Source organism: Lampris incognitus, chromosome 17 (assembly GCF_029633865.1).
Source record: "Lampris incognitus isolate fLamInc1 chromosome 17, fLamInc1.hap2, whole genome shotgun sequence".
NCBI classification, from domain to species: Eukaryota; Metazoa; Chordata; class Actinopteri; order Lampriformes; family Lampridae; genus Lampris; species Lampris incognitus.
Window position 1 is genome coordinate 12,858,263 of NC_079227.1, and position 26,073 is coordinate 12,884,335.

Here is a 26,073-nt window from a genome sequence, read left to right on the forward strand (position 1 = left end):
AGGTAAAAACATTTAATCACGACATCATATTAGCATAACATACTGGAATGTAATATATAAATTGTCTTCTATAATTTAGGAATTTACAAAGCGCTATACAAATACTGTCATTAATATCATTATCATCATGGTGACATGACCACCAGGAAAAAGAACAGCTGGCAACAGGACCCCAACAGCAGCTGAGGAGCAGGACTGGGGGGCCAACATGGTGGACTGGAGAGTGTAATGGCTGAACTCTGTCTGCGCCGGGCTCTGGCTACAGTCACTGACACACATTTAGAACCCCTGGCAACACGAACGCCGCAGTGGATACAAAATGGCCGCTTGTCGACTATGTAAAAATACAAAATGATCATGTATCAAATTAAGTCCATACAAACCAAACACAGATTTAAAAATCCCTTTAAAATCTGAGGTCAGGGGGTCTTTGGGTGGGGGAGAATTGTATTGACTTTTAAACGCCGAGTTAAGTCAAACGGCTGATAAACGAGCTATCAAACTGTGACTAGATCAGACAGTGACTTGGTGAGGATCAAAATCCCAGTCATTGCCCTTTACAGGCAAGTAGCAGGTTAGGAATAGATTGAAGTACCTGAACAAACCCTAACACAAACTGACATTAGGTAGTTAATCTGCGTGGGTAGCATCTCTAACAAGGGAGGGTGTGCTACTGAGAAGCTACAACTGGGGAGAGAGCACCAGGTTTTAGTCTTGATATCTCCCAAACGGACCAAAGCACCAATCCGACTTTGTAAATCCAGGATGAGCAAAGACCAAATCAGATGAGGACAGAGAGACTTGTCTTTGTGTAGCGCTGTGAGGATCATTATGAGTTATTCTGAAGGGATCATGACTACATCTATCAACTTGGATCCAGGGTGGATTTCAACACTTACTGTAGGGTATGTTAGCATGAACAGAGGGAAAAAGAAGAGTGAAAGAAAGGGATGAAATGTACTGTGTAATGCAGAGGAATTAGCATATGACTGGTTAGTAAATGTAGTCTGGTTAGGCCAATGGTCTAGCTTGTTTCCAAATCTCATTCAACAAGAGAGCAAGAAACAGTGAGCGAGAGTCTGAACTGTGTTTTGGGTGGAACCTTAATTTAGGAAAGAGCTGAAATGGTTATGACAAGATAACTAGCTATAAACACAAGGCGTGTGTGCGTGAGAGAGACAGATAGATAGAGAGAGAGGGAGAGAGAGAGAGAAAAAGAGAGAAGACAAAGATGTGAGTAAAGATAATATAAGAACGTGTCAATGATTAGGTGTGTTAGCTTTATGGCTAGCAGGTCTATGTATAGAGTAAGGACTATTTTTAGGGGTAGGACTAGTTAAGGGTCAGGACGAGGTGAGGGTTAGGACTACATTAATGGGTGTAGAAGAGGTGCAGTATGGGTGCAGTCTGGGTGTGGTAGGATGATATAATGACAAGGTAACTGGATGCTGCTTTAAGACAGTGTTTTAAGATAAGGATGTAATGTTGGATCTTCCACCAGGTGGTGCCACTATCCTCTGGGCAGAACGACGGGGGATGTGGTCATCAATCTGGGTACCTGGAAAGTAGAGAAAAATCAGGAGGTAAAGAAATAAGCAGAGGAGAGAGAACTGAGAGCACGAAAGGAGTTCTTGGGATTAATCTGTCAGTGGATCATGTTATCGAGTTGGCTGTCAATCATCTCTCAATCATATACATTTTGAATGTAAGACCACAAACAAAAGAGTAAACTGAGCAAAGTCAATTCTCAAGATGCTGAAGGATGCAGCTCCTTCGGCCAGTTGCAGTAGAAACAAATTCGACAACATGCGACGTATGAGACAGTCTGTTCTACAGTTAAGGAGGAATAGTGTCAGCATTCCTTTAGTCTGTCTGAATACTTTTAGTTCTCTAACAGAGACCTCCTAACTACAAGAGCTGTATTTCCATTCGTGCTTGATAAAAGTCTCTACTTTGAGTCATACTGACTACCTGCCAGGGTGAACCCTGATTGGTGAAGATTTCGTGGGCCAGTTTGTGTTTTGGGGCAGGGTGGCCCTCGTGTGGTGGGCGTGGGTGGGACAGATTTAGTCATGCTGGTGACATCATGGACTGGACCATCATAGTTTCCTCGGGGGACACCACGAGCCTCAGCCATCTGGAACAGAACAGAAAGTCCAGCCCAATGGAAGATGGATTCTATTAAACTCACCATTAATATCAGAGAAACACATTCCACTTTTGTCTATATCAAACTTTCAGTTTTACATCTCTGAACTAGCAAACTAATGAGGCAGATAATTTGGGCATGAGATACCTGGCAAAACTAGCAAACTAGCTTGTCAGTTATGCCTGGTGCTGGGCATTTTAAATTTTAACTTCTGCAACGTTGTTAATACGATATTGTTCTTTCATGACTTTTGATAAAACATTTGATTTTTGAAAGTCTTTGTTATTCAAAAAATGAAAATTGGAAATTCAGTACAGACTATGTTTGCAATTCTCCAAAATTTCCCTTGTCATTGTGATGACTGTGTGCCCACGTGAAAATGTCTCTGCCTCTTTACATTACCCTGCTTCGAGCTCTGATCCTCTTGTAGACGGAGTCAGGGAAAGCCTTCCTGGGTACAAAGCGTCCAAAACCTTCCATCACGGTTAGCTGCCCATCCTCCAAGACAATCCTGCCCCCGCTGATCACCACCACCGGGGCCCCGCGACACTCCATCCCCTCAAAGATATTCACCTCCACTGTCTAGAAACAGAAAAAGATTGACATTTAGTCATTACAGTAGCACTGCATCGTTTTCCAACTTTATCCATATGGAGAACTTGTTACCGGAGCACATTTCTATTTGTTCCCATCACACCTGAAGAACTGATAGTGAAGAAAACATTGAAGGTGATGATGATTTGTTTCTTTTCAGGTTCGATCTACTATGCAACAGGTTCTCTAAAGAAGGCAAATGATCTGTGACGCTCCTTTGAGTATTGTATTCAACCAAACAGTGACGTTCATCACTCCTAGCTCTGCTCAGTGGATCTGGGAACACTAATTCGATACCACCTCCTGAGGTGGCTATAAATGCAAGATCCTGGATGTACCTGAGAAGGCTTCTGCTGGTATATCCAGGCAGACAGTACAGTAACAGTAATGACAGTGGCTTGCTGGGTATCTTGAGTTAGTTCACGTATGCTTAAAACTGACTTGATAAGTTAATAATTAATTAGTTACCAGGTTGTGTGTCGTGGCAGAAATTGTGCGTGTCTCTTTGGGGTTCCAAATGACAATATCGGCATCAGAGCCCACCGCAATACGTCCTTAAACAACCATACAGAAACACACACACACAAACATAGAAACACAGGTAAAACAATTAGTAAAATCAGATTTAAAGGCAGACCATGAACATTTTTCATGACCCTTTAAATTATAGGCCATTGATTATGTTTGTGTACATATATAGCATTTTTTTCCAAAACCGTCAATGGTGTTGTGAGTGCTCAACTAATGAGGAGTGGAATATCAACACAGATACAGGAAAAACCTCGGATCCAGGAGGAACAATGCAGATTCCGTCCTGGCTGTGGAACAACGGACCAACTCTTTACCCTTGCGGAAGTGCTGAGGGAGGCAGGGGAGTTTGACCAGCCAGTCTACATGTGTTTTGTGGACTTGGAGTGCCTCCTGGGCACTCTAATCAGGAAACAAAAGAGCCACTCATAGCTATGGCTCTGTTAGCGATGGGCGTTGGTAAACATCGGAACACAAAGAGCCATGGACATCTATAGCTCTGACCACGACTCCAAGAAGATAAATTCTGAGTCTCATCACCAGCCAGTCAAACTAGCTTCATCTAGTCAGAAAGGCACATACTGAGGAAGCCTCTTGGATGAGAGGCGAAATGTCTTCACGGATATATACCAAGTCCAGTGGCACTTGATTCAACTCCTTTGGACTTCCTTTGGAGGTTTTCCAGGCATGTCCAACTGGGGGGAGACGCCGGGGTAGACCCAGACCTCACTGGAGGGACTACATGTCCAATCTGGCCTGGTAACACCTTGGGATCCCCCAGGAGGAGCTGGAGGACGTTGCTGGGGAGAGGGATGTCTGGAGTGCCCTACTTAGCTTGCTGGCACTGCGACCCGACCCCGGAGAAGCGGAAGATGATGAGATGAGATGAGATGAGATGAGATGAGATATGTATCACAGTATACCTTCTGAATACTCCTTGGATTTTTAGCTTTTCAATTTACAATTTTATTTAGCAGATGCTTTTGTCCAAAGTGACACACATCTGAGAGCTGATACAACACAAGCGAGGATCTAGGCAGGACAGAACAATACAAGTAAGTGCCATAAAGCTAAGGCCGAGTCCGACAGCACGTAGGTGCAAGCAGGCTGTGCACAGAGGCAATCCATAGAAGCAGATTTTCTTTTTCCCTTCAGTCCATCAACTGCAGAGGTGTTTGGAAAAGAGCTGGTCCTTTAGTCTTTTCTTAAAGACTGAGAGGGACTCTGCCAAGTTTGGTAACTTGTTCCAAACTCTGTTCGATCGGCAGAGTCCCTTTTCAAATTTTATTCCTATTTACATCTAATCTTTTTTTTTCGCTGCACAATAAGCATTTCACTGCTGTTGTACTTGTATTCATGTACTTATATGTGACAAGTAAACTTTTGAATCTTGAATCTAAACTAAACATAATTATAACTGGCAATTACTGAGTAACATAACTGTGGTTGAGATACAAATACTTCAAAATACTCATGATTGACGTGATCCGTTTGTCCCACTCACTGATTTGTAAATCACATCAGTTCAAAATCCAAGTAGATCATATTTAACACCATATAAAATGACAAGGAATCAAACCAGAGACAAAAAAATGTAAACCATTTTTTTCTCCTATTACTCAGTATTACCCGGTCATTATAATGTAATAACATATATTTTACTAAACAATTACTTGGTAATTTCCATGTAATAAATTGCATGATTTAAAGGATTACCAGATTTTTCTATTTTTGCCGCCTTCAATCTATACAGTTCTATAAAGAAACTGTAGAGGGAAGGTTTATCTGGTTTGTTGTTGCCTCCGGTATTTAGTTAATATTCATTATTTTTTCATAATTGTTCCACTGTATATCCGATAACTGTTTAATTCAATACAAAGTTTATTATTCCAATGCAAATAATAATAATGCAAATAATAATAATAATGATAAGCAGTTACCTTTACGTGGGTAAATGTTGAAGAGTTTAGCAGCATTAGCACTGGTCACAGCCACAAACTCATTCTCATCCATTTTACCTGTAGACTGAAGAGAGAGCGGGAGAGCAAGAGAGAGAGAGAGAGAGAGAGAGAGAGAGAGAGAGAGAGAGAGAGAGAGAGAGAGAGAGAGAGAGAGAGAGAGAGAGAGAGAGAGAGAGAGAGAGAGAGAGAGAGAGAGAGAGAGAGAGAGTGAGAGAGAAACTGAAGGGGAGAATGGCAGAGAACACAAGTCCCCAGCTGATGGACTGACACTGATCTGGTTTCTCTTTATTTCTGTCTGTCTGTCTGTGTGTTACTCTGTCAGTGTTCTAAAAACACTGAGGTGTTTATAACTCCAGCCACTGTCTAGATGTGAAGAATAAGGTACTATAAGGGTTGGAAGACAGATGACAGGTGTTTAGAGATAGGAGGTAGAGGACTAGGTGTTAGGAGATAGGGGTTATGCTCATCTCACCACGGCTCTGTCCCAAACCACAGTCATCCTCTCCTCCACCCCGTTGGTGCCCTCAGGGATGAGGGTGAAGTCGTCCTTTCCTACGGCCTTCTGGGCCGTGGAGAAAGTGGCCTGAGCACTGGAAGTCACTTGAAGATCTCCGCTGGAGGATCAGAAGAAAAACAAACCTGCGTTTGTAGGGGTCAGGTAGGTAGTCAGTATATCTCTAGGAACACGACAAGCAGACTTGATACAAAAATAAAATTGGATGAGTTATGAAAATGACTCTTCCGATCACAGGTTTCACCCTCACCACAGTATAGACAGATACACAACTCTTCCAAAGCCCAGTGTGTGTTATGTAAAGATGTTGGGCCTAAAGTGTGTGTAATTACAGACCTGCAAACTCTCCAGTAGTGAAAAAGGTGACAAGATACAAAACTAAAATCAAGTCGGAGGGCCCGGGGGCATCCTCCTCCGGAAGAAAATGTTAGTGATTTTAATATGCAAATAAAGCCTTTTGGAGCATTTTGAGATTAGAACACAACAAGAAAATAACATTTGGTTTTGATAAACACAAGTTTTATTGGTTTTTTGCTTATTTTAGCCACAACTTCCAACTACAGGTGAGAGAGGGGAAGAAGAGGGAGAACACACATCATGCCTTTTTTTTCTTCTAATTTTTTAGTCTCTTCGCCTGTATAACCGTTTCGCATGCATGTTTGCGCTGCTTTGAGACATCATCTTGCCAGTTTTTCCTGCTCAGCCGTGTCTCGTCTCACTGAAGCGAGACAGCAGCACTTGTGCACGGCTGGCAATCAGACGCATGCCTGGGCTCTCCCTCCCTCAGAGTTGCCTGCTGTCTCAGCTTTGGTCTTTGTGCCCGCCGATGTCATGTTGTGGCACATCCTCTTGTCCACTGGCCCGAACTTAATGTCTTCTTATTTTTTTGGATTTTATCCTCCTTTTTCTCCCCAGTTGTACTTGGCCAACTACCCCACTCTTCCGAGCTGTCTCGGTCACTGCTCCACACCCTCTGCCGATCCGGGGAGGGCTGCAGACTACCACATGCTTCCTCCGATACATGTGGACTCGCCAGCCACTTCTTTTCACCTGACAGTGAGGAGTTTCGCCAGGGGAACGTAGCACGTAGGAGGATCCCGCTATTCCCCCCAGTTCCCCCTTCCCCCTGAACGGGTGCCCCGACTGACCAGAGGAGGCGCTAGTGCAGTGACCAGGACACATACTCACATCCGGCTTCCCACCCGCAGACACAACCAATTGTGTCTGTAGGACGCCTGACCAAGCCGGAGGTAACACGGGGATTCGAACTGGCGATCCCTGTGTTGGTAGGCAATGGAATAGACCGCTACGCTACCCGGACGCCCCCCTAATGTCTTCTCTTTTGAAGGGAGTGGACATGTTCATACCAGTGTTTCTCGGATTGATGTCTGACAGTACAGTGCTTGAGTAAATGTAATTAGTTACTTACCACCACTGGTAACTGAACTGACAAACACTATGAAGTTAGCTAATGCTAGCTAGTTTAGCTAACATTAGAGATCAGGAAGGTGGGTTTAAATGCTCAGCGTTGTTTACGTTGCATTGTTCTGTAAGGCGGTGGCTACTGTGCCGTTACCAGCACTTTATTTGCTTAGGCTGCAGGTAACCAACTCTCTCGTGCCATGGACAATCACTTTTGCATAATTCACTTTAGCCTGAGCAAATAAAGTGCTGCATTGTAACCTCCATACATAAGTCCAAACATGACAAAGTAATGTTCGTTATGAAAATAAAGGCCTCCCTCAAATGTTGGTAGAAACTTTCGCCAAGGTCGAGGGTAGAGGGTGTCTTCAAGTAGATGTTACGTAGCAGACAAGATCAAAACTACACTACCGATCGCACAATCCAATAAGGTTGATGCTAGCCTGGATCAGCGGGAAGGACAATCTCATAGCAAAGACAGGTAATGTGCAATCGCAGTCATTCTCTCCTCACTCACTCAGCACCACGCCCCTTTTTAAAAACTCTTCGGATCCACACGATTCACGTGAATGACCTGGTCGACACTAAAAACGGTGATTGTCGCCAAAAGGTGACGGGATGTGGGTATGTAATTAAGAAAACTGACCATGCGAGTAGAGAAGTCAGGTACTGCGCAGTTGAAGGGTCAGGGTTAAGGGGTGGGCTCATGACAAAGGCGGCAGCCTCAGCCCAGTTTTTTGACCAATAGTGAGAGCCGTCAGTCCCCAGGCTGGCTGTGATTGGCTCCCCATACACCACCATGCCTTGAAGAGAGTAAGACAGAAGATTTTCATCAGTGCCAAGCGCTGAAACTTTGCTCTTGTTTCATCTAGATTCCAGGTATCTAGACATTAATGCAACATCCTTTTTTTTCCTGCTTACCAAAATCAAGTATGAAAAACTTGACTTTTGCTGGTTAAATCTTAACACAAGAACACTTCACCAGATGTTATTCATAGAGCAGGATAGCTATTGAGTAACACTTTGAGGCAGAAGGAGAATATAGATGTTTGGTTTTAGTTTAAATCTACATAGTCTTACCCTTCCTCCTGGCTTTAGCGATGTGATCAGCAGCTGACTTACTCATCACCTTGGTTACATATAAAGGACAGTTGGCCTGTTTGGCGATGGTTATCGCTCGGTACACGGCTTCTGTCTCCACCTAGTGGATATTATATTAGAGATACGCTATTCGAGTTCGGTGGAAACAGAACTGGATGAATCAGAATGAATGTGAACTAAGGCTAAAGCAACACTTCTGTGTAGGTGACTAGCCTGTGGTGCTAACAGGATAAACCAAAAATAAAATACAAATGCCATAATGGAGTCTGGGGTATGGAATATGCCTCGGTCCTCTGTTTTGGGGGTATTGTATTGTATTATATTGTTTTGGTATTTGTGGGTATTTAGTTGAGTATCAAGGTGGTGAAAGTAGGCTCTGGGAAAAGTAAAACTACTCAAAGGCAGCTGTGGACACAAACAGATAAGTACACACCATAGGCTAAAAATTAAAACAGCGGAAAAAAAAAATAAAACAATTGAAAAAGTGCCTTGAGGTGCTCAATATTGTCGATTCCAGGCAAATTTTAATTGTTAAATTCTCAAGACATGGATTCAAGTATGAAGGCTAATGTTAAATTAGCAGTAATGTTTGCTTGTTTGTGTGTGTGTGTGTGTGTGTGTGTGTGTGATATGAGTGTGTATTTACCTCCTCGGGATGAGATAAAACATGTCCTTCAGGTCCAGTGATGCAGAGTTCTAGAAGTTTTTTCTGTTCCTGAAACAGATTATTGTCATGTTTACAAAGGGTTGTGATGGCCTAGTTCATTACATATTCAACATGGTAGAGGTTTTCGGGGGAAGGCCAGTTAGAGAGCACGAGGTCCGTTGTTGAGTTGTCAGATATTTAGTGATAGTTTACAAAAGGGTTGGATAACTTAAGATCATGCTGGTTAATTGGTAGTGTGGCAGTCAGCTACCAAGAAGTTCTGACTGAAGTAGCTAAACAGATAGTGAACTTGCATGAGAGTAAAATGTTGGTTTGGTTAGGCACAGCGCAAATTGCTTCCCACAAATGTGAGCATGTGGGTTTGCCAGTTTCCCCCATTGTCTGACTGCCCTGTCTTCATGGTCATGCCATGCAATTTACTCACAGACGGTCCTCTAGCTTAAATCTGTTATAATGCTGAGGCTGGAATGAGGTCAGCACACGTGCTGACAAGGACTTGTGTGCACGGCTATTGTTTGTGTTTCCATTAGCGTTGGCACTGAAATCAGGACTAGGAAGTACCATGGAAAAATTAAGACTAAAACAAACGAAGCTGTGCGAGGCTATTCATCTACGGAATGCACATGCGACAGCCAACGCCAGCATCTCCTCCACTGACCACAACAGATTCAGACATTTTTGTGTTGTTTTGTGACTGAAAGAGACAACTGCCTGCATATTGTTATTTCAGTATGCACCGTGGAATCAGTGCAAGATGCAGAATTGGCACTATAAGGTATTGTAGAGCGAGAATTCAGGGGGCAGGCGGGATCGAACCTGAGTTCCCCGCACCACGGGCGATTACCTTAACCAGTCAACTAAAGGGTCCGACCCATTAGCCAAGGGATAGCAAGTCTACACATCCGTGGTCATACACTGTTACACTATCAACACCAAATCAGATGCGGCATCACTGGACGTATCATAAATATAAAATAAATAATTGGATATTTATGTAATTAAGCCCTCCCCTGGCACGATCTGGCCATACTGTGCACGGTTATGAAACAGTGCCAAAAATGCAGATATGAGCACAACTTAGAACACAACTGAGCACAATTTAAATTGTGCTTATATCTTGATTCCATGTCTTGCTATGGAAAAGCACTACTCTTTTAATGTCTTTGGAACCTGCGATACTATCTCTATGTGTTCTTCCTCTTCTCAGGTGGTATTCATAGAGGTTATTCTCTGCTCTTAACTGTTGTTTAACAACCATGACACCAAAAGATTTTTGCCTCTACCTGGACTGACTTATTTGTATGCCAACTACAAAAGCTTCTACATATTGTTTTAGGGACAAGGCGCGACGGCTTTTCTACCCTGCAGGTTTTTTTTTAAAAAAACACAATAGTTAACATTCAGATGACATCTATATGTGGGTGACTCTTTTCCTGTCTAATTCTTTTCAGAGTTATCTTCTCATCAGTCAGGTCAGGTCCATTGTGAGGGCCTGGTCTCCTACCTCATCAATGATGTCACCATTCTCAGCGTGGACCTGGGCAATGGCACCCATTTCCCTTAGCACCCCAAAAGCTTCATACAGCTGAGAAAACACAATTCATAAACTAGAGTTAGTCAAATAAAATAAAAAAAGTTTATTTAGCCTTGCTAGTAAATCATAGTGTAGTAAAGACTATAGAGTACATTTAGCCATAATTTACATACATTTAAAACCCAGAAGATAACTACCATGTACTACTATTAATAATAATAATAATAATAACATCCATCCATCCATTATTCAAACCGCTTATCCTGCTCTCAGGGTCGCGGGGATGCTAGAGCCTATTCCAGTAGTCATTGGGCGGCAAGCAGGGAGACACCCTGGACAGGCCGCTAGGCCATCACAGGGCCAAAGATGAATTAATGTGTTGCCAATTATGGATTAGTCAATAGATGCTACATTTAGTGGTGGTGCGGGGGGTCCCGGGGGGGGGGTCCCCATAATAATAATAATAAATGAAAACTAACTATAATAATAATAATAATAATAATAATAAATTAAAATCTTCATCATTATTAATCTCCATGATAATAATATTCCCTCACCTGAGAATCAGAACTCTGGTATTTATCTTTATAAGCCATGTAGAGAAGGAAGGAGTTCACACCTGCAAAAATAAGAACAGAGATAAATATAGTACCAACAGTGTTTTATCAGCATTAGTGCTACTACACATGCAACAATATAAATGGTGCTTCAACAAAATATTAGTACTACCACAAATGCCTTAATATAAACAGTACTTGTCAGTACTACTGCAGCTGCACAAGTATACGGTGTAATTATTTCATCAACATCCACCACAGGTTTGATGCAACAATCTTTCCACATTTCAAAATGAACATTCCTGCAGACACCAATACAAACAGCACTTTCCTAGGATATCATTATTACTGCTCCTAATACAGTCAGTTATGATGTATGAAGTCATATTCTGAGGTTTGAATCGTTCCAGTTCCTCAAGTGTGGTTCTCAAACCAAAAGGCATCTGCTGGACCTTTCAAACGAGGCCACATGCCTACAACAGAAGCTGGGTTCGAAGCCTATAGTAGTAATATACCGTGAACATCAAATAATCCCTTGATTCAAAACATTTTCACATTATGTCAACAAATAGAATTATTTTAGGCAGTAACTCAATGAAAATACATTATAGGTGGCAAATTAACTTTTCTTTTGCTCCTCAGACAGTGCTATATAAACAAAATGATTATTAACAGCAACGACAGCTACCGGTACCGGTGAACAGCCAACAGCTAAAAGGTAACAGGTAAGCTCTTTTCAACCTTTGTCTTTGACCAAACTCTCCACTTCCTCGTATAGTCCATCATGCCAGCGGGTGATATCCATGTGCAGCGAGTAGTCACAGCACGCCCTCCTATCAGCTGCATCCCTCCATTGGTCGTATGCTGTCAGTAAACTAGTCCCTGGCTCCGGCACCACATGGTCAACTTGAAGGGGTAGAGAGGGAGCACAGGGAGAGAGAAGAGACAGGAAATCATCGGTTTGCAGCATGCTTAGCTTTTTTTTTTTATCACTTTAGTTTTTATTGAAAGTTTTTAGGTCAATACAAACATGGCATCCGTATTCAGAAGTAAACATTAAATTATCTACATTTACTTGCACACAAGCCCAACAGGGCAGCTCAAAACAAACAAAAAAACACACAAAAAATGAACTACAAGAGCTTCCTGTGGGTCTAACTTTCCAGTCTTAAGTGTTGTCATGAATTATGTTGTTGCGTGTTTGCTCCTTAAACCATGTCCATTTCTTCCACTGGTCTTCCATCCGAGGTAATGTAAGTGTCAATCGATGAGTCAGTTTTTCCATTGTATGAATGTCCTCCACTATTTCCATCCATTGTCCTTGTGTGGGGGCGCCCACCTGGCACCATTTTCTTGTGATTGCCTTCTTAGCAGCAATCAGCAGTATCTTAACCAAACATCTATCACTTGGCCCAATATCGTCGTTTTTAAAATTACAGAAATAGAGGGTCATATAGCACTTAGGGAAGTCATATCCAAGTACCTTTTGTATTATATCATGAACCATCTCCCAAAACATCGCTAGCTTATTACATTTCCAAAATATATGCGAGTGGTCTACATCCTCTGTTTCACATTTCCTCCAGCATGACAGTTTGGTGCTGGAGTATCTATTTTTGATGTAATAAAAAAACGTATCAGATTTTTCCAGGAGAATTCCCTCCATATCCGCGAACTAGTGGAGGATTGATGGACTTTCCACATATTCTGCCAGTCCTCCTCTGTAATTTCTGTGCCAAATTCTAATTCCCATTTTTCTTTTATATATGTAGTTGAGTGTTTATTAGTTGTGAGAGCTTGATATAGTACAGATATAGTCCTAGATTTTCTCCCTTTATATGCGTTAATTATAATTTGAATCACACTGTTCACCTCCATGGAGGGTCCTCTCCTGATACATTTGTTGTAATAATCCCTTAATTGTAAATATCTAAAGAAGTCATGATTCTCCAAATCAAACTTGTCTTTCATACCCTGAAAACTCTCCATCTCCCCTTTTTCCTCTAGAGTGCACCATGCTGTGATTCCCAAGTTAACCCACAATTTGAAAACTGTATCATGCCTCGCTGGAGTAAAGTCTCTATCATATGCTACCCATCTCAATAACTGTATCTCTTCTGGTAATTTGTTGATTTTAGTCAATTTAAACCATAACTCCAGTGTAAATAATGTGACTGAATCCATGTGGGTTTTTGTTTTCTTGTATACTTCTTTATCTCCTAAAATATTCTGAATAGGGTACCCACCATATTCCCTTTCCATGACTTTCCACTTGGCCATGTAATCTTGCCTACATCAGTCAACAGCATATCTCAGCTGGGCAGCTTTGAAATATTCTTTTAGATTTGGTAAACCCATACCTCCCTTTTCCTTTGAGAGTTGGAGAGTTTCATACCTTACTCTGGGCTTCTTCCCTCCCCAAATAAATCTAGATATTGTCCTATCCCACCTATCAAATTGAGCTTCAGTCACCTCAACAGGCAACGATTGGAATAGGTAAAGAAGCCTTGGTAGAATATTCATTCTGTCTCAATTCTTGAGCTGAAGTCAAGTGGCAGAGTGGACCATCTATCAATATCCTTTTGCATCACATCGTTGATCTTGCCGTAATTTGCTTTATGTAATTTAGACAATTCCTTGGTAATGTAAATTCTCAAATATTTGATTTTGTTTAGATTCCAATTAAAGTCAAATTTTCCCTTGAATTCTGTGGTTGGAGTATAATTGAGAACTAGCACCTGTGTTTTTGAGATGTTAATTTTATATCCAGATAAATGACCATATACTTCTAGTAGCTTCATTAGTTGAGGGAGTGATGTATGTGGTTGCTCAAGATAGGCTATGACATCATCAGCAAATAGCCCCACCCCGTGGACAGTGCCATTCACTGTCACTCCATTAATTCCTTCATTTTGGCGCATGGCCTCCGCTAACGGCTCAATGAATAACGCGAACAGTGTCGGAGACAAACAGCATCCTTGTCTTGTCGACCTCTGCAAACTGAACTTGTCCGTTAAACTCCCATTTATTTTAATCCGAGCATTAGGTTGTTGATAGAATGTTTTAATGCACTGTATTGACTTATTGCTGAACCCTAGTCGTTCCAATACTGCATGCAAAAAATTCCAAGACACCCGATCGAATGCTTTTTCTGCATCTAAACTTACTAATAGTGTAGCTTGTTTTCTCTTACTCGCTTGATCAACAATATGCAATGTCCTTCTGATATTATCATGCGTTTGTCTTTCTCTCATGAATCCTGTTTGATCTTCATCTATCAAATCACCTATGAATGAGTTTAACCGTTTGGAGATAATTGTCGTATATATTTTATAATCTACATTTAATAATGAAATAGGTCTGTAGTTTCCACGATATTCTTTATCCTTTCCCGGTTTTGGAATGACTGTGATTATTGCCTCTGACCATGATGGTGGTATCTTATTATTGTGAAGTGTCCAATTGAAGGATCTCAGAAGTATCGGTGCCAGCTCTTCCCTAAACACTTTGTACCATTCTGCAGGGTATCCATCGCTGCCCGGGCTTCTATTGTTTTTCAAAGAATTTATTGCATCTATCACCTCTTCCATCTTGATGTCAGCTGTTAATTTGTCATTTTGGAGCCGGCCAATTGAGGGTAAATCTAATGAATTCAAAAAGGTATTAATTTCCGCTTCGGGTGCAGGTGTGGGTTGTGAATATAGCGCTTTATAATATCCCAAAAATATGTCCTCTATGCTTTCTGGTATATTCGTTAACTCATTTGAATGGGGGTCTCTGATCTTATGTATATGGCCAACGGCTTGCTGTTTGCGAATACGTTTTGCCAGCAGTTTAGTTGCGCGCGGGCCTGTTTCATAATATCTTTGTTTGAGAAACAAGCTTTTTTTCTCAACTTCATCTAACAGTTCTTTATTAATGTCTGACTTAGCCGATTTGATTTGCTCCAACACCACGGGGTTTCCCGTAGTCTGGTATTCCCTCTCCATTTCTCTTAACCTGTCCGTATTCTTTCTGGATATAATTGATCTTGCCTTTTTGATCAATGCTGAATGTGCTATTAACTTTCTCCTGATGACCGCCTTCATGGCATCCCAAAATATTGTTGGGTCTACTTCCCCATTGCTGTTTTCTTCTAGATATGTCCGAATATCCGTCTTTAACATAATCTTACTCTGCTCACTATTCAGTAGACCCACATTAAACCTCCAAACCGTATTTCGCTTCCTACGATTCAAATTAATTTCTAAATATACTGGATTGTGATCTGAGATATCCGCCCCTCCAATCCCACACTCCTTTACTCTGTAAATATCGTCTTTGCTCATAAGGAAATAGTCTACCCTTGAATGAACTTTATGTACAGCTGAGTAATGTGTATAGTCTTTTTCCTGAGGGTGTAATTGTCTCCACACATCATCCATCCCCATCTCTTCCAGTGATATACACTCACCGGCCACTTTATTAGGCACACCTGTCCAACTGCTCGTTAACGCAAATTTCTAATCAGCCAATCACATGGCAGCAACTCAATGCATTTAGGCATGTAGACATGGTCAAGACGATCTGCTGCAGTTCAAACCGAGCATCAGAATGGGGAAGAAAGGGGATTTAAGTGACTTTGAACGTGGCATGGTTGTTGGTGCCAGACGGGCTGGTCTGAGTATTTCAGAAACCGCTGATCTACTGGGATTTTCACGCACAACCATCTCTAGGGTTTACAGAGAATGGTCCGAAAAAGAGAAAATATCCAGTGAGCGGCAGTTCTGTGGGCGAACATGCCTTGTTGATGCCAGAGGTCAGAGGAGAATGGCCAGACTGGTTCGAGCTGATAGAAAAGCAACAGTAACTCAAATAACCACTCATTACAACCGAGGTATGCAGAAGAGCATCTCTGAACGCACAACACATCGAACCTTGAGGCAGATGGGCTACAGCAGCAGAAGACCACACCGGGTGCCACTCCTGTCAGCTAAGAACAGGAAACTGAGGCTACAATTCGCACAGGCTCACCAAAATTGGACAATAGAAGATTGGAAAAACGTTGCCTGGTCTGATGAGTCTCGATTTCTGCTGCGACATTCGGATGGTTAGGGTCAGAATTTGGCGTCAACAACATGAAAGCATGGATCCATCCAGCCTTGTATCAACGGTTCAGGCTGGTGGTGGTGGTGTAATGGTGTGGGGGATATTTTCTTGGCACACTTTGGGCCCCTTAGTACCAATTGAGCATCGTGTCAACGCCACAGCCTACCCGAGTATTGTTGCTGACCATGTCCATCCCTTTATGACCACAGTGTTCCCATCTTCTGATGGCTACTTCCAGCAGGATAACGCGCCATGTCATAAAGCTTGAATCATCTCAGACTGGTTTCTTGAACATGACAATGAGTTCACTGTACTCAAATGGCCTCCACAGTCACCAGATCTCAATCCAATAGAGCACCTCTGGGATGTGGTGGACCGGGAGATTCGCATCATGGATGTGCAGCCGACAAATCTGCAGCAACTGCGTGATGCTATCATGTCAATATGGACCAAACTCTCTGAGGAATGTTTCCAGTACCTTGTTGAATCTATGCCACGAAGGATTAAGGCAGTTCTGAAGGCAAAAGGGGGTCCAACCCGGTATTAGCAAGGTGTACCTAATAAAGTGGCCAGTGAGTGTATTTACAAATCGAGTGACCTGTGATTTAGTCCTTTTGAGACTGGTCGTATCCATTTTGTGATTCAAAATGACATTCAAATCTCCCCCACAAATTAAGACCACCTCTGACTCGTTTGCTATCTCATCAAACAAAGATTTAAAAAATCTTTTTATCACTTTCAGGAGGGGCGTATATATTTACCAATGTCACTGGTTTGTTCTCTAACCTACCCTTCACTATAATATATCTCCCCTCCTTGTCTCCAATCTCCCTATCATAATCGAATTGAGTTTTGTTTGATATTAAAATTGCAACACCTCTCCTGCGCCCTTCCTTGTAGGAGCTATAATATGAATGTCTGTACCCATATTTCTTAAGTTTCCCATGCTCTATCTGTGTCAAATGGGTCTCTTGGAGGAATATGATTTGTACATCCTCCTTTTTTAGCATAATCATAACCTTTTCCCTCTTCTTTAACATATTTAGACCATTAACATTCAGCGACATTATTTTAGTAGTGTGAACCATCTAGACATATTGATACTCTTTTTCCATATATTCCCACAGAGCTCCAAACAAAAAAACTACAAATATAAAACACATTAATCAACAACGAAAATAACTTCCAACTAAAGGGGCCTAACCACCTCGAGTCCCCGTTGGTAGGTGAAGGGGAAATCCTTTTCAGAAAGGGCCCCAATCTAGACTTGACATTTTGCCCATCACATGGGATAGGCCTACTGCCTTGTCTAGGCATGTCCAACGTTTGGCAACCGTATAGCCTACCTCTCTCAGTGGCATGTGATGAAAAAGCCTTTTGTAATGGAGCTCAACTCAGTCCGAACGATACCAATCCTACTTTCTCCGATAGGCCTGGAGCTTCTCTTTCGCTCGCTGTGCAGCTTCACGTCCTCCTTTCGTGCCTTGGACTCGTTGCCACCCTGCTCGCATCCCAGTCGCCTCCACCTGCTCTGTGGCCGTGGTTGCCGTGTCATCGTCTGGCATCTCGATGTCGCAGCCTCTCGTCTTCAAGTCCATCGCAGCTTCCCTGGCATTGTCGTATGTCTTCGTTCCGTTGTTCCAGTGGATCCTTATTTTGGCGAGGGGTGTCTGGAAATGAATTCCTTTACCCTTGAGCACTTTCTTAATGCCCAAATATGATTTTCTTTTCCAGACCACTTCAGCTGCGTAATCGTGATCAAAGTAAATACGTTTGTCCCCTATCTCTATCTTATTCTTTTTCCATGCTTTCTTGAGAATCATTTCTTTTATATCAAACTGTTGAAAGTTCACCACTATTGACCTGGGGGGAGCTGTCAGAGGGGCTTTTTGAGCGAGGGCTCTGTGAGCTCTTTGTATCTGGAGATTGGTCCCTTCTTCTAAGTCAAGTTGGGTATTCAAGAATTGTTCCACGTACTGGGTGATGGAGCCTCCCTCCGTTTCTTCTGGCACACCAAAGATTCGAATATTGTTCCTCCTTGACCTCCCTTCCAGGTCCATTATTTTTTCTTGCATTTGGCACGTTTGGGTAGACATGTCCATCAGTAGTTCTGTCGAGTCCGCCTGCCATTCCTCTAGCTCGGCTATGCGCTTCTGGGCTTCACTCATGTGCGCTTTCTGCGCCTGTATTTCGACGTTGCTCTCTGCAAACTTCTGTGTCATCTCTTCTCGGAAGCAAGCAATCTCTTCCTTCACTTCCCTTTTCACCTCATCTTTGAGGCTGGCAAAGTCACCTCGTAGCTCTTGTTTGAATTCTTGTATCTCTTTAGCGATAGCTGCTAATCCAGCACGCAATGTCTCAGCTGTATCCGCCGCCATTGTAGCTTCTTCTACCCCGTGTTTGCTACTACCTTGCTCCGACTGTTTCTTCGCTCCCTGCGTATCTGATGTGTTACCCTTTTGGATTGTATGGCTACCTTTACTCGAATTACCTCCTCTTCTCATTTCTCACCTTTTTTTGCGTCGAGTTTAGTGTTTTAGAGGATTTATTTTAGCCAACTTGCGAGAGGCAGAAAGTTGTGCTGCTACTCAAGTCGCCATCTTACCGGAAGTCACCTGCATGCTTAGCTTTTAAACCATAACATAACAACAACTACAACAACAACCAAGCCCAAGATCTGATGGAAGAACAGGTTCAATCTAAGAGCTTTGGTTTTCTGCTAAATTGGCTGTGTTGTTTCACTAATAGGGCGGCACGGTGGTGCAGTGGTTAGCATGGTCGCCTCACAGCAAGAAGGTCCTGGGTTCGAGCCCCAGGGTAGTCCAACCTTAGGGGTCGTCCCGGGTCGTCCTCTGTATGGAGGTTGCATGTTCTCCCCGTGTCTGCGTGGGTTTCCTCCGGATGCTCCGGTTTCCTCCCATAGTCCAAAGACATGCTGGTCAGGTGAATCGGCCGTACTAAATTGTCTCTAGGTGTGAATGTGTGTGTTGGCCCTGTGATGCCCTGGCAGCCTGTCCAGGGTGTCTCCCCGCCTGCCGCCCAATGACTGCTGGGATAGGCCCCGCGACCCTGAGAGCAGGATAAGCGGTTTGGATAATGGATGGATGGATGGATGTTTCAATAATGCTCTTTGATTCCAATGTTGATATTTGCTGTTTTTTTTGTTTTTTGTTTTGTCTAGATGGTGATGGCGGCCACGTGGCTCGGGTCCTGGGCTGTTCTGGTGGCATCTGGACACTGCTTGGCATCCTCCTCATCATATATTTCATAATTCCATTATAATTCTGCTATCCTCTTTCAGTATTGTGTTGAGTAAATTGGGTAAACACAACATCCATTGCACGTTGTCCGTCTTCGGAGAGAGAGTCCACCTCTGTCGCTCTCCCTGAGCTTTCTTCCTATTTTATCTCCCTGTTAGTTTTTTTAGGGAGTTGTTCGATGCGAGGGTCTAACAACAGGATGTTCTATTCCCCCCCCCCCTTTTCTCCCCAATTGTATATGGTCAATTACCCCACCCTTCCGAGCTGTCCCGGTCGCTGCTCCACCCCCTCTGCCGATCCAGGGAGGGCTGCAGACTACCACATGCCTCCTCCGATACATGTGGAGTCGCCAGCCACTTCTTTTCACCTGACAGTGAGGAGTTTCACCAGGGAGACGTAGCACGTAGGAGGATCACGCTATTCCCCCCTCCCCCCCGAACAGGTGCCCCGACCAACCAGAGGAGGTGCTAGTGCAGCGACTAGGATACATACCCACATCTGGCTTCCAGAGGTAACATGGGGATTTAAACCAGCAATCCCCGTGTTGGTAGGCAACAGACTAGACCACCATGCCACCCGGACGCCTTCCAAGGACAGGATGTTGTGTTGCTGTAAAGCCCACTGAGGCAAATTTGTCATTTGTGATATTGGGCCATACAAATAAAATTGACTTGACTCGTTTATAAATGTCTGTTATGTATGGTATGATTTATGTGGTTTATGAATAAGGTCAGAAAAAGGGATCCTCCACTCTCTCAGTACCAGGTGGACGCCACAGTAGTTGGAAACCATCGCACAATGTGACTGATGTCAATGCTGACGGCAGGGCCTGTGATGTCTCTCTGCTGACTGAACTCTTGTGCCAAGGAACCGAATCATGAAACAAGTTTTCTATTTACAGACTGAGGCTGTCATATTCACTCCGGCGCCTTCCACTTCTTTCATGTTTTTCAAAAGGAAACCCTTCTTACTCAGACATTGCTGCCAACATCTTTTACTTGAACATCCGAGCTGCATGGGTGTGGATTCAAAGCCGTTATGTATCTGGGCAGACAGGACCATGGAGCTGTTCTTAGGAGGCAGGTGTCAGACTCAGTCAGCTGCTTTGTTTGTCAGAGCAGAGCCATGCAACATCTGCACCATCGTTGTTACCACATCTCTTGATAGCTTTAGTTGTTTAAACATGCCAGCTGCATTAAGTTTCATCTTTTTGTGGAAAAAAAAGGTGAAAAATAGGCAAATACTGTTCAAAGGTGTGGTTCTCTTTGCCATAAATGAGAAACCAAACGGGTCACCAACCCTGCTCCTGGAGAGCTACCATCCTGCCGGTTTTCAATCCAACCCTAATTTAACACACCTGATCCTACTGATTACCTTCATACCAAGACCTGGATTCATTGAATCGAATGTGTTACATCAGGGTTGGAGTGATAACCAGCAGGACGGCAGCGCTCCAGGAGCAGCGTTGATGACCACTGGTCAACTTCAGGACACACCCAGAAAGACTCAAACAGACGCCATCAATTCAGGGGTCTATATTGATAATTACAATGTCAATAATAATTACTTGTCTTACTTATATAATTACCCTCACAACCTATAATAGTTACATAGTTCTAAGATAGAAATAATGGCCATAATTACTTACAGTAACATATCTAATGAATCATTGTAGTAAAAATTGTGATGTTAATAACATAATTCACAAAAGGGTCTATTCATTTCATTTTTTGCCCCACAGTAATATGTGGGTAGTGATTAAAACTTACTTATCATTGTGGTTCCTCCAGCCAGAGCAGCCTTGGTGCCGTGGTAAAAGTCATCGGCAGGGCTCATGCCCATCTGTAAAGCATGGAGGCTGGTGTTGGCATCAATCCCCCCTGGGATGACGATGTGTCCATAAGCATCCACCGTCTTCACCCCGCTTGGTACTATCAGCTTCTCCCCTATCTGTCTGTTCAGAAGACAACATTATCATTAACTCTCAGAATATGATACACAATGTTATGTTAGCTCCGTATTTACAAGCCAAAACTACTCCACATGGGGGTGTTCAGTGACCACCAGTATAACACTGGTGTGACTGGGTAGCTCTCAGTGGTTGACAGCAGAAGGCAGTGATGTTACTGAGCATCTTGGATGGCATTTAGGGATATCTGGGTAGCAGTGTGTGTGTGGGGGGGGGTAGGAAAGAATTAGATAATTATAATTACTTGATAGTTCCATCCTCTACGTAGATGTCAGCATAGAATGACTGGTCGTCATTGACAATCTTTCCTCCTTTAATAATCAGGCGGTCACCCTGGAAGCAGAGACAGGAAGTTGCATCATCAGAGACAATCAGCTAGGCGGTCACTCAGCCAGTCAAGACAGATGACCCACCCAGTTATTCTTACACTGTTTCAGAGTCTAAATGAACTCTAAGTCCCAAAAGCATTTTGGAACTTAGGCTAGTAGGCAACCACTGTAGACTGGTAGGCTAGTAATATACTAGTAATATACCACTATACACTAGTAGGTCTAGTAGTAAAAAACCACTAGGCTGCCAACAGCCTAGTGATACTTTCATCTTAGCTAAATATTAGCCAATCAAGCTATGTCAAGGGAGAGAAGGAAAGAGAAAGGGAGAGAGAAAAAAGATAGTGAGCTAGAATCAGATGAATAACGCTCTCCTGCCATGAACCCAGCCCAGTATGACCCCAGTCTGCTACTGTGGGCTACTGGGCAGCTCCACATGAGGAGTTGGAAATTCAGTTCCTTGCTCAAAGGCATGAGTAGTTGTTGCAATGGTGACTACTGAAGAAAGCAACTGAGAAGAAACTAAACCTGCAACTGTTCTCAGATGGAGCTCTCTCTCTCTCTCTCACTCTGCCTCCCCCTGCAGCTGGATGTGGGTCAGGGAGAAAGAGAGCACTTTACTTTAAGTGTCTGGAAAAGAATCCGGCTCCAAGTACTGTACACATGCACAATTACACACACACACACACACACACACACACACACACACACACACACACACACACACACACACACACACACACACACACACACACACACACACACACACACACAGCAGTCTAACAAGGCCTTGTCAGATTGTCGTTGTGTCAACCTAGTTAGATGATTGAACAGCTCTGTCTCACACACACACACACAAATCTTGCTATCTGTCTCTCGTTATTTTCTCCTCCATTTAATTCAATCTCTTGCCCAACATCCCCCCCTCCATGACTGAAAGTCTATGATGGCCCTGGTTATGTTGTGCATGAACCATCAAGTCAGCGTTCTCTTGGTCTGGGGTAACAACTTGATCCACTCTTGACACTGGGCTAACAAGGTCTCCCTGTGTGTCTTTAACAAGATCTCCTAGTCTGAGTTAACGAGATCTCCTAGTCTGAGTTAATGAGCTCTCCTAGTCTGAGATGAGCTCTCCTAGTCTGGGTTAATGAGCTCTCCTAGTCTGAGTTAATGAGCTCTCCTAGTCTGAGTTAATGAGATCTCCTAGTCTGGGTTATTGAGCCATTCTGGCCAAGTAATTTGCTAGAGAGCAGAGTTTATTCTGTCTAAAATATTGAGCCACAACTAACATGAGAGACTCTTTTTAGGGCTAGACTTTCCATTAAAGGACCAGGGTGGGAACATATGTCTACATTATATTACATTATGTAATGTAATGTAAAATATGTCTACTGTGTATGTGTGTATCTTAATATTTCTTAAATCATAAAGTGACAAATTTCAGACTTTTTTTTTCATTTTAAGCAAGACCAAATCCTCTGAAGACTTTTAGAACAATTTATTCCCCAATTTTGTAAACAGTTCCACTCCCAAGACTAGAAAATCACAAAACACAAGATTGTCTCACACACACTTCAGGTTGTCAACTCAGAAAGGTTAGTTTGATGGTGTCAACAGACCCTGCTTTATAGAGGGAAGAGAGAGAGAGAGACAGGGAGGAACAAAGGCAAGGAGGGAGAGGGAGAGAGAGAGAGAGCAAGAGAGAGAGAGAGAGAGCAGGCAATGCTGGAATGGTTTTACATATTGCTATTTAGCCCACTGTCTGCAAAAAACAAACTGCATAGCATTACTGTTCGAGTCATATTGTTGTATACAGAAATGTAGTGGTACTTATGTTTGAGCTGCATTTACCATGCTTTTTCGTACCTGTTCTCATGTTAAACCCATACGAATGTGCTATGTATCAATCGTTTCAGGTTTAATAGGGCTGCAAATAGAATATTTATGGCGGTGGTATTGTTCAGCAGGGCTGCGTACAGAACAGAGTATTTATGGCGGTGGTATTGTTCAGCAGGGCTGCGTACAGAACAGAGTATTTATGGTGGTGGTATTGTTCAGCAGGGCTGCGTACAGAACAGAGTATTTATGGCAGTGGTATTGTTCAGCAGGGCTGCAGACAGAATAGTGTCGGTGAGTGAGTCTCGCCTTTAGGGCAGTGGCTCCTGCATAGTCCAGTGAAGCGTAAAGCGGCTCTATCTGATGCGACAGCCCACACACCGGCTAGCCGGCAGCGGCGTGACTCAACCCGGTTCATCCCGGCCGGGCTGTCGTCTATCATTAGGGCGGGTGGGCTTGGCCCGGTCAGCCCCGGACTAGTTAAACGCGGGATAATCTGTCCAACGGACCGCGTCGTTTAGTTGGACTTATTATGTCGCTACCGGTGTGACTGCCCGGTGATCGATGGACGGAGCCTCCATGGCGGCTCCGGAAGCAGCGCCCCTCCCTCCATCCGGCCCGGCTACCTACCGCGGGTCTCGTGCTGCTTTTCCTGGCTTGGAACGACATCCTGCAGCCTGGTGCGTGTCAGCGCTAGGCGAGGCGCGTGAAAGAGTCCAGCGGCTCAGACAAAGAAGAGGAGAGGCGCGAGCGAGCCGTGACGTCCGCTACGTCTGTCTGCACGGGGAGGACACGGCGCGGTCGCGCGAGATAATATTCCCTTTTTTATCCTCCGGCAACAGACAGACACGCGCAGCCACGCCCCTCCCAGAACGGGTGGTGTCTGTCCCGGTTTAATATTCTATAGGAGGAGGAGAGAGCAGAGGAGAGGAAGAGAGGGGGGGGGCAGAAGAGAGGACGGGAGAGGCGAGGAAGAGGGGGTGAAAAGGAGGAGGTGGGAGTGGAGGAGAGGAAGGGAGAGAAGGAGAAGAGATGAGGGGAGAGGAACAGTGGAAAGGAGAGGGGGTGAAGAGGAGGAGGAGGTGGGAGTAGAAGAGGGAGAGAGGATGGTGGAGAAGAAAAGGAGGACAGAACAGAGGAAAGAACGAGAGAAAAGAGGGAAAAGAGATGTTGGGGTTTCAGGAGTGGATGAAGAAAAGGAGGATAGAACACAGTCCTGGTGAGTGGCGGAGGAGAGCAGGAGAGATGAGGGGTTCGGAGGAGAAGGTGAACCTGTCTACTGTGTGGAGGTGCTCAGAGGAACACACAGCAGCAGGTTTACCGTGTCATTGACTACAACTAAGATGGCCGCCGCCGTAAACCGATAGTCACTTTGGAGATGAGCATCGCTTCCTTCACAGGCGGTGCATGTCAATGATGCTTTTGTCAAAATAACAAACAAAACAATGCCTTTATTTGATGTGGCTGTTTCAAGATACTCCAAGACCCTTCTAGAAAAATATGGACATAAAATCAAAAACACACAAACTTACATCTGAGCAATAAAAGTAGAACAAACTATAAAATAAAATAGTAATCACACCACTGCCTTAAAAGGCTCATGCAACAGGCAACCCTCGTTTCCATGGCAACATAACCAAACATTCGAAGGCAGCCATGCTAAATGGTGTAAAGTTGATGTGAATGGTGTAAAGTTGATGGTGTAAAGTTGATGTGAATGGTGGAGTCGTACGACTCCACCAGTACTGCCGGTTTTCTGTCCACCGGGTGTTCAAGTGGTCTAAAACGGGAAGTTTTCTAAGACACGGCTCAACAGGTGAACATCATTAACTACCAAGCAGAATAGAAACTCGGCAGAACCGTGGTTTCTGAGGAACGGGGTGGAGAATCACTGGTTAGATCCAGTCCACATCCACGACAACTATGAGCACCACAACCAATACTACAGGAGTTCGAATATTCATGCCTGATGCAGAAATGTGGTTGTGATAACAATTGTATTAGTGGTGGTAATAATACAATTATCATAATGCTACCAATACTACTTCTGCTACCCCTGGGGAACTACTGTACTACTAATGCAGTATTAGAACAAATAGCATGGCAATGCTACAGTACAATACAGTAGGCTAGCTGATGGAGGGAGTCAGTATTTTCATGGTGGGTTTGTCTCAGTGTCCCTGGTCCAAATCTTACCTACCTTTATTACATTTCACGGATGCTTTCATGGTTTGCTTTTTTAACCTGAATGAACAGGATGGCCCAGACCAGACCAGACCAGACCAGACCAGACTAAACCTTTGGCCCATTTTTCAGGAGGCTCTGACTCCAATTTTCAGTGAAAAAAAAAACTCCATAAAATTACAAAGGTTAAATATCTATGTCAAATGTCTTCTCTCAGCTAACTTTGAACATTAGAATATAAAGACAGAAAGACAGAACAGACCCACCAAAAGACACTGAAGGAAAAAGAATGAGAGATGCACAGAGAGAAAAGGCAAGACAGAAAGAGAGCAAGAAAAAAAAACCCAACCCTAAACCCAGGCTGATTTATGCTGTCCTCT

At 43.4% G+C, this 26,073-nt stretch overlaps 1 protein-coding gene across 1 annotated transcript; it reads right to left on the reverse strand.

Annotated features, from left to right (window-relative positions):
* Nucleotides 1-1,399: 1,399 nt before the first annotated feature.
* dpysl4 (dihydropyrimidinase like 4) lies at nt 1,400-24,399 on the reverse strand. The gene is made up of 15 exons (XM_056297749.1): nt 24,140-24,399; nt 21,589-21,677; nt 21,145-21,329; nt 11,769-11,933; nt 11,028-11,089; nt 10,441-10,521; nt 8,916-8,984; nt 8,249-8,369; nt 7,815-7,971; nt 5,705-5,846; nt 5,212-5,296; nt 3,212-3,297; nt 2,552-2,731; nt 1,972-2,137; nt 1,400-1,558 (listed from the first exon to the last, which is right to left on the reverse strand). The coding sequence occupies exons 1-15, from the start codon at nt 24,176-24,178 to the stop codon at nt 1,467-1,469; spliced, it is 1,719 nt and encodes a 572-aa protein (XP_056153724.1). The 5' UTR covers nt 24,179-24,399; the 3' UTR covers nt 1,400-1,466.
* Nucleotides 24,400-26,073: the final 1,674 nt, after the last annotated feature.